Source organism: Camelina sativa, chromosome 8 (genome assembly GCF_000633955.1).
Source record: "Camelina sativa cultivar DH55 chromosome 8, Cs, whole genome shotgun sequence".
Taxonomy (NCBI): Eukaryota; Viridiplantae; Streptophyta; class Magnoliopsida; order Brassicales; family Brassicaceae; genus Camelina; species Camelina sativa.
In genome coordinates, this window is record NC_025692.1 from 27,056,478 (window position 1) to 27,065,087 (window position 8,610).

Consider the following 8,610-nt stretch of genomic DNA (forward strand, 5'->3'; position numbering starts at 1 on the left):
AATCTTGTTCTTTATTGTTTCCGTGACTTCTTGATCCTACGGTCCAAATCCTCGAAGAACATCTCGATCTCACGGCTCAGATCAATCGGTATACGGTTAACAACATTAACCGGCGTTAATTTTCGTTTCGTACCAGAAGACCGGTTCGGTTTAGGTTTTCTCGGAGCCGGTGGGCATAACGTATACGTCACCTCCGGAATCTTGTGATCGGACGATGTTGGAGTCTTGCACCCATCTTCGTCGCTGACCGTTGGATCTTCATGATCAGGGAGATCTAACTCGGGTCGGGTCTTCTCGACGTCTTCTTCTTGGATCTCCTTGACGCAGCAGATCTCTGCCATTAGACGAGTTTTTAGAAAGAGAAAGAAAGAGAGAAAAAGAGAGAAGAGAAGAGGGATGAGGGAAGAGAGGAGAGAGATTGCGTGCGTTGGATCGGAAGCTTGAAAGCCTCCATTTCAACTAACTAGTGATCTGTCTCCCAAGTGGCGGGATTACATAAAATAAGTTAAATTTATTTGATTTTGTTTTTATTATATATGCTCACTATATACACATATACATGCATATCTTCATTTTTTGAGTAAGCTAGAAAAATAACTGTCTAATGAAAATCAACACAAGTATTTACGAACCACAATTTACAATGCTTATAACACCTATAACTATAAGATTTAGCACTACCACAATTTACAATATATATGCATGCATGCAAGAAAAATAACCAAAAAATAATAAAATCAGGAAGTTTCAGAAATAAGATGATATATATATATATAGAGCTCTTAATTTTTATACTTAGGTACTAACCCGCGAAAAACCGCAGGTTGAATTTTTTTTGATGAAAATTTATAATATTTTATTTTGGTATTATGTTATTTATTAATTTTTAAAATCTAAGCTGTTAAACATAACTGATATAGATTTTATTAGATTAGATATTTAATAAAAAATTTAACTTGTGCTGGTAAAAAATGTTGATAAAATTTGTAATTGTAGATTTTATTCGATTAGATTTTTAAAATCTTAGCTGTTAATTTTCTAATAATATTTTTGTTTTCAAATACAAATTAGTTTAGATTCGAATATATTCTATTTACTTTTGTAGTTTTAATTTAATTTGATCTGCTAATGGTTTTTTTGTTTATTAATAATTAATAAAGATTAATTAATTAATTAAGGTTTTCTAATGGCAAGTGAATGTAAATTTTTACACATTTTAAGGTTAATTTTATATTTGTACTTCCCAATTAATATAGTAGGATATTGAAGTTTTTAAAAAGTTCTAGTAAAACTATTTACAAAAAAGCAGTTTTGTGTTTATTTATTTATTAATACAAGAAAGCAATATTGTTTCGTTGACAAAATTTAAACTAAAAATACTTTTACTGATCTCATGTCTATGAAATTCTTTAATTTATTAGTTGTTTCGATGATTTGATTAGTCTTAATGACTTTAAGAAGAATAACTAGGGATCTTGATGATCAGGAAAAACATTCCGCTTACTACTTGAGCATTTTACATTCCTATATCTGTAAAGCACGATTTTTTTTTTTTTAATAAACGGAAAATGAAACATATCGATAAAAAAAACGAAAAGGAAAATAAATAATTTGTCCACAAACTTTGATGCAAATCAGACGCACGTGCCTTTGCTTTGCATGGGGACCTGGCGATAATATATTTTTGAAACTTCTATGTTTGAGTTTCTCTTCTCATTCTCATGTTTCTTCATATATATATACGATGTCGTCTATGATAAAAGGAAAGAAAAAAAATTTCCAGTATCGTCAAAACATAATTTTCTCAGATGCTTCCTTTATCGTGCACGCAAGTATTGAATCACCAACTAATAATTGACTTCAATCGCACTAATTATTTTTGTTGATACTTGTCACTGTTCCTTTCCTTATCAGTCACGAATATATTGATCTCTTTTTATTGCATAAACCTTTACATATATCGACCAAATATTTAATTTAACTATTTTTGTTTGTTTATGGATTTATGATAGAGGACAAAACATAAGATTATTATTAAATGCAGCAATTATTCGGGGGTATGATAATGAGTACTTACTAATCATATTATCCTTAACATCGTGAGATCTCCAGATTTCAGACGCAACCTTTCATGTTCGAAACCAATAACAATCCACTCTGTTCCAAAATGTGTTTTTTTTCCTTCCATTTTAACATTTTTGTTTTATCCATCATGATTGTTATTGTTGTACTTGTTAATTATCATAAACATTGAAAATATTGCCTTCTCTACAATTATAGATTAATCTATGAGTGATACTCGTGGAAAAAATACAGCTTTGGATTCCTCTCGGCCGTAAAATGTGAACCACTTCAGATTTGGTAAACTTACCATACCTCTCTCTAAATGACGACCACCAGAACCACCCTCCAATTAAACAAGTTGTGGAATTATATAGTTGTAAGTATATGATATTAAATTAGGGGATTAAGTATGGATTAAGTGAGTAAATTAAAAGGGTTAGCAAAGGATAATGAAAGATTTGGCGACTAGGCATGTGGTGCGATGACTACGCACATGGTTGATCATCATGCCCTCCATCTTTCACGTTTTGTTATATACCTTTTCTTGTTTGGCTTAATAAATTTTAATATATTATTGGGTCACAAAATTAGGAGAAACAATTCTCAATTCAAGTACGAAATTTATGATTCATAAGTGTAAATAGTACTATTAAAGGTCATGAGAGAAAGTTGCAAAACATGATCAAATAACATGTTTTCGCATTGACCATTTTAATAGTCTGAAAAATTAACAAGATCGTACAATCGAATTTCACAAACTCCTGCAAAGCATACAATAACTAGTTATAATAAGACTTTCTAGCTATGCTATATCACATACTAGCTTAATTTTAACCCAAAAATAAGAGAGATTATAAGCCTTATTATTCTAAACAAATAAATCTTCGTAAATTTACAAAATGATGGTACCATATACTGATATAAGAAACTTATAATCAGGGTTTCCCTTAATTATTCCACTGATTAGAATTATATCGACGCAGAATTTTCTTTTCCTAGTACAAATACCTAGCTCGATTGTTAACGTCATAAAGTACATACATATTGATATATGTATAAATAATAATTCAAAGAGGGTAGTTTCTCTCGCTTTTTATATAGCAAAGGTGGTTTGCCTTTTTTACACATGTGGAGAGGTAAGAAAATGAGATACTTTATGACATCAACGGATGCTGCTTAGACATATTTGAATCAAATCCCACATGCAAATTTTGGGACCATTTCTTTTGCTTGGTTTTTTACCCACTCTATCCAGTGATCATCATCAGTAACAAACTATTATTCACCTCGCTAAACTACTTAGTGGAAGTTGAAACCTTACTTTAATCATAAAACCCCCTCTAAATAATCACAATGTGTACGGTGAATTTATGCAAATTTAATAGTGTTATTTAGGTCTCCATTTGCAAGCAAACGGGAAAACAGCTTTTACTTATGGAGTTTACCTCAAAAAAAGTACTAGTAATATAAACTAAAGTCAAAACATATGGTATAGTAAAATTAAGATAAAGGTTGGGATCTGGGTCCAGAGATGCTTTCAAAAGCTTTAGTTGTGATTCCCACATCTTTTAATAAAAATCGCCTTTGCAGTGTATATTCTTAAGGACACGAGACAGCTTTGTTGTCTATTTGTGTAGGACATGCTTAGTCTTGTTTGTCTAATAATTATAATGGACCATTTTTCTAAGAGAAAATTTCATGGAAGTTACATACTATTTACATGAGTTGTGGAATTTTGTATTGTAAGTCGCACATGCATTTTTTTTTGGTTCTATATATTATATGATTATGAATTTGCTAGCCGCAAAGAGTTTCAAACTCTATTTGATATGGTTAAATTTGTAGACTTAAACTAAAAACAACTCGCTAACTAAACTACTAATACATATATGAACTTAAACTAAGATGTGAATTTATGTCGAAATAATATGATGATTTTAGAATATCATTTTCGTTATAAGAGTAATGCAAACTCATTCGGAGTCATATCGATATCAGCTCGGCATTATTACCAAAGAAAAAAAAAAAATGATACACACACAGCTGTGCAATGCTTATCAGAAAATAAAGTTGATAATTGATCTACGACGAGTGAAGTTGACAACGTATTAAAGCGAAAATAAATAAAAATCCGAATAAATAACCAAAACTTTTGGGTCTTAAGTTAAAGGTTTTATGAAAACATTGAGGTCTAATAGAAAAGATCTACTTTTTAAGGTACGAGAATTATAAATATATCTAAATACATACAGGGCTTTCTCGTTACATCTGACTTGGGCTTTTAGTAAAAGCCCAATATTGAAACATTGACTTCGATTTGACTCCTCCTCCCGAGTTTTTTCACCGACGAAACCTCACCGTCTTCTTCAGCTCACTTAATACCTTTTCCGGGAAAATTCGATTTCCGTTATGGATGATTCGTTAGGGCACGAAAACCCATGATTGATCCGCGAATTATTTGGATCTGATTGATTATTTTTTCTGGGAATTAGTGGAAACTATGGGGAAATTAGCCGTTGCAGCTATAACGAGCTTATGGGTGATTCCGATGTCGATCATCGTCAATCATATTGTTCCTGAACCCTACATGGTAACAAAAAAAAGAATCCCCTTTTTTAGAATTTGGGTTCTTCGATTTAATCTGTGATTGAGAACTCTCTCTCTCTCTCTCTCTCTCTCTCTCTCTCTCTCTCTGATTTGTTTTTGATTACTTGCAGGACGAGATATTCCATGTGCCTCAAGCTCAGCAGTACTGTAATGGGAATTTTAGAAGCTGGGATCCAATGATCACTACCCCACCTGGATTGTAATACTCTCTTCTTCTTGAATCATCACCTTCTTATATAAATTCTCAAGTAGTGTCACCTTTAAAGTCTGGATTTTTTTTAATTGTGTTTTGATTTGGGAATTTTGATATTGCAGGTACTATCTTTCACTAGTACATGTTGCTAATTTGTTTCCAGGGATGTTGTTGATGAAAAATACTACGCAGTCCTTTGCAGAAGCTTGTTCTACGTCTGTCCTACGGTCTACAAATGCTGTTTTTGCAGTGTTGTGTGGAGTTCTAGTGTATGAGATAATCAGATTCTTGGGGCCCAATCTCAGTGATAGAAAAGTAACTTTTATGGCGGTAGTTATGTCGTTTTACCCTCTCCATTGGTTCTTCACTTTCCTCTACTATACAGATGTTGCGTCATTAACCGCAGTTCTTGCCATGTACCTCGCTTGTTTGAAGAAAAGATATATGCTCAGTGCATTGGTAAGTAATTTGAAGCAAATTGGTATTGACTCTGTTAGATCTTAGAGTTACTAGTATGTAGGCGAATTTATTACGGGTTTGTTCTTGCAGTTTGGCACTTTAGCAGTTTTTATCCGACAAACAAATGTAGTCTGGATGCTTTTCGTTGCTTGCTCAGGTGTTATAGACTTCACTCTTGACTCGACGAGGCAGAAAGAGAAAGAAATAGTAAATCAAGATTTGCATCAGGCGAGTGATAGGAAAGGAGCAACTCTGAGATCAAATCTTAGAAAAAGAAAACCTGATAGCAGTTCAGACGCTTCAGACCGTTTTAACCATGGTAAAACTGTTTCTTTTGCAAAGGATACTTCAGGTACGCTGGTTTACATGTTTTATTTATAGTTTGGAAAAGTTATAGCTAAGCATAAATGTTCCTCATCTCTTACATAATAGAAGGTTAAAAATGCAGGCCTACTCTATGATACTTATGCTGTAATCTCATCATCTTGGAATATGAAATGGAGGCTTTTGCTCAAATTTAGCCCTTTTATCGTCGTTGTGGTACTGTTTGGTATTTTTATCCTGTGGAATGGTGGTATAGTCCTCGGTATGTCAATTCAGTTTACATATTTCGTTGAAATGGAACTTTATGAGTCTCTTTACTGATCCAACACCTCAAATTCACAGGTGCAAAAGAGGCTCATGTAGTTTCACTGCATTTTGCGCAGATAATGTATTTTAGTCTCGTTTCTGCTCTGTTCACTGCTCCCCTACACTTCTCAGTAGTTCAACTGAGAATTATGTTTCAAAAGATCCATAGAACTTGGCCTGTAAGCCTGCTACTTAGTCTTGTAGCTCTAATAGCCGGATTTGCCTCTGTACACTTTTTCAGGTTCGGTTTCTTGACTCCTCTCAAAACGCCTTAAGCTCTTCTACTACAAACTCTCATTCTCTTTGTTTTCTGAAAATTATTTGTAGCTTGGCTCATCCATATCTTCTCGCCGATAATCGCCATTATCCCTTCTATCTATGGAGAAAGATTATCAACTTTCATTGGTCAATGAAGTACCTGTTAGTCCCGGTTTACGTCTATTCTTGGTTCTCAATCCTAACTCTATTAGGTATGTTAAAACCGTTTCTTGTAGTATAATGTGATTCTTTACTTTTCCCGCTATTTTTTTGCATTGTGAACCTGACTTATTTGTCCTCAACTCTATAGCGAAAACTCGAAGGCAGATATGGGTATTGGTCTATTTCTTAGCTACGTGCGCTGTTCTTGCTCCTACGCCATTGATCGAGTTCAGATATTACACCATTCCGTTTTACCTCTTCATGCTTCACTCCTGTGTCAGAAACAGCGGCTTGGCCTCTTGGCTTCTCATCGGAACTATTTTTGTTTCTGTTAATGTGTTTACAATGGCAATGTTCTTGTTTAGACCGTTTAAGTGGAGCCATGAGGATGGTGTCCAGAGGTTTATATGGTGAGTTCATTATGTTGTTATTATATAAACATCAGTTTAAGGTTTCTTTTGGTAAAACCGATTACAACAGTTCCGCATTGTCTGGCTATAGTTTTATTTTGGTTCTTCTATACTGTATAGCCACATGGCAAAAACAACATATGTAACGGTAAAGTATGTAATAGTCATCGAATTAGGAAAGTGGTTGGTTAATGTGAGAATTTAGGCGAGTCAATGTGGAAGAGAATTTCCAAAGTCATGGGAACGAAGTCTTTTGAGATCTGTTTATGAATAGATTACACCGGAATATTAGGAACTCGAATGTCTTTTGATCCAGTCCTAATGTTTTAGTAGTTTTACCAAACTTGGAAAAACAGGAGAAATATATTTTGAAATTAAGTAAGCTAAGTAGTTAACTCTGTTCTGTTCGGATTATTTTCATTATTTAAAGAAATAATTTTTAGACAGTTATATAAATTTGCAGGTCGACGACATTGATGATAATCGCAATAATCCTTTATATAACCGTGACTGATGAAAAAAAAAAAAAGTGAATCTGATAACATTTCAAGTCGAATTTGAAGTGACAAATATTTGGAATGGAAAAGTAACATTTTGTAATTTCCACAAAGAAAAAAACAACAAAAAGTGTCGTTTGTGAAAGTAAAAGAAGATTGACTGGAAAGTCTAGAGGAAAAAAAAATGAAGATTCAAATCTGTGAGTAAAAATGGATAAGTTGATAAAATATTATGTCAAACGAGAGTTTTTATCTAACCATTGACATGTTGTCTCCAAAACGCGTCTTTCGACTTTTTCAGATTGAAACAAATGACAACCATTAGAGGTTAGAAACTTAGAATTTACAGGCTTTTAAAATAGTTTGAATCTTATAATAAAGTGTCTGAGGAATATATAAATTGAATATTAAACAAATGACAACCATTGATATGTGGAAGTACTTTCTGAAAAGGACTTGCAATTTTTGTTCGATGTGTAATATCGTGGGTTGGCTCAAAATTAACTACAGAGTATGCCTCTTTTCAAATAATATTGACATTAAGATCTTCTACATTTTTAACGTGGTAGAAACTAATAAATGGATTTGATATACATACAAAAATACAATGAGTAAAACTCCAAATAACCCAAAAAGCAAAAGGTATGAAAATATATATGCCAGTTTGGTGTATTTTTACTAAACTATATTATAGGTAACATAGATACAACATATGAAAAAATTATGAGAATAAAAACTTTAAATCGGAAAAAAAAAATCAAGCCGAGTTATTGTAATTAGTTCTTCAATATATTCAAATTCATGAATAAAAACAACAATAATATTCACATTGATGATCTCCATATTCTTCCTTCAAGTGAGATCACTATCACAGAGACATCATCGTGATACCTCCGACGATCTCCTTGTGGTATCTCCAACAATTCATGAAAATCCATACCTAAAATGAAACAAAAAAAACAAAAAAAGATAAGAATTCAACAATTAATATTCAGAAGTTTGGCTTTTTTTTTATGTGAGGAAAATATATATTTTATTTTCTTACCAAACTTGTTGGCAGCACGAAGGAGGACTTCTTGGATTAAGTGTTGAGCTGGATCGCCTTCAGGAAAAGCAGATATGAAAGATTCAACCTCGAAGATGGCTTCTTGGTTTGAGAAATATTCATACAATCCATCAGAAGAGAGGATTAGGAATTTGTCACGTGACGTTAGCTTGTGGTGACACAGTGATGGAGAACATGTAATGTATGGTGATGTCCCAATGTAGTCTATCCTGAACATCTCTAAAAGTGCATCGTTCCATTTAGGCTGTGCGGGAAAAGAATTGA

General features: G+C 33.0%; 3 protein-coding genes across 3 annotated transcripts in view; 1 reads left to right on the forward strand and 2 right to left on the reverse strand.

The window, feature by feature from the left end:
- On the reverse strand, positions 7–480 carry LOC104708906 (cyclin-dependent protein kinase inhibitor SMR3-like). The gene has a single exon (XM_010425563.2). It carries the CDS (start codon positions 339–341, stop codon positions 12–14), a length of 330 nt encoding a protein of 109 aa, XP_010423865.1. The 5' UTR covers positions 342–480; the 3' UTR covers positions 7–11.
- On the forward strand, positions 4,331–6,997 carry LOC104708910 (dol-P-Glc:Glc(2)Man(9)GlcNAc(2)-PP-Dol alpha-1,2-glucosyltransferase). Its single transcript, XM_010425566.2, has 8 exons — positions 4,331–4,654; positions 4,782–4,870; positions 4,987–5,323; positions 5,414–5,675; positions 5,772–5,909; positions 5,990–6,194; positions 6,281–6,423; positions 6,522–6,997. The coding sequence occupies exons 1-8, from the start codon at positions 4,565–4,567 to the stop codon at positions 6,785–6,787; spliced, it is 1,530 nt and encodes a 509-aa protein (XP_010423868.1). The 5' UTR covers positions 4,331–4,564; the 3' UTR covers positions 6,788–6,997.
- Positions 7,994–8,610, reverse strand: part of LOC104708911 (probable protein phosphatase 2C 66) — a 3,693-nt gene continuing 3,076 nt past the window's right edge. Inside the window, exons 3-4 of the mRNA XM_010425567.2 lie at positions 8,326–8,590; positions 7,994–8,220 (exon numbers count right to left, since the gene is read on the reverse strand). Coding sequence (XP_010423869.1) covers positions 8,105–8,220; positions 8,326–8,590 — 381 coding nt within the window. The 3' untranslated portion in view covers positions 7,994–8,104. The remainder of the gene's footprint in view (positions 8,221–8,325; positions 8,591–8,610) is intronic.

Excerpts from the sequence above, each read along its gene's own strand:
- LOC104708910 (XM_010425566.2), top strand. The coding sequence starts at position 4,565 with ATGGGGAAATTAGCCGTTGCAGCTATAACGAGCTTATGGGTGATTCCG. Across the intron at positions 4,871-4,986 it reads ATCACTACCCCACCTGGATT|GTACTATCTTTCACTAGTAC; the intron begins GTAATACTCTCT and ends TTGATATTGCAG. Across the intron at positions 5,676-5,771 it reads TTTTGCAAAGGATACTTCAG|GCCTACTCTATGATACTTAT; the intron begins GTACGCTGGTTT and ends TTAAAAATGCAG.
- LOC104708906 (XM_010425563.2), bottom strand. The coding sequence starts at position 341 with ATGGCAGAGATCTGCTGCGTCAAGGAGATCCAAGAAGAAGACGTCGAG.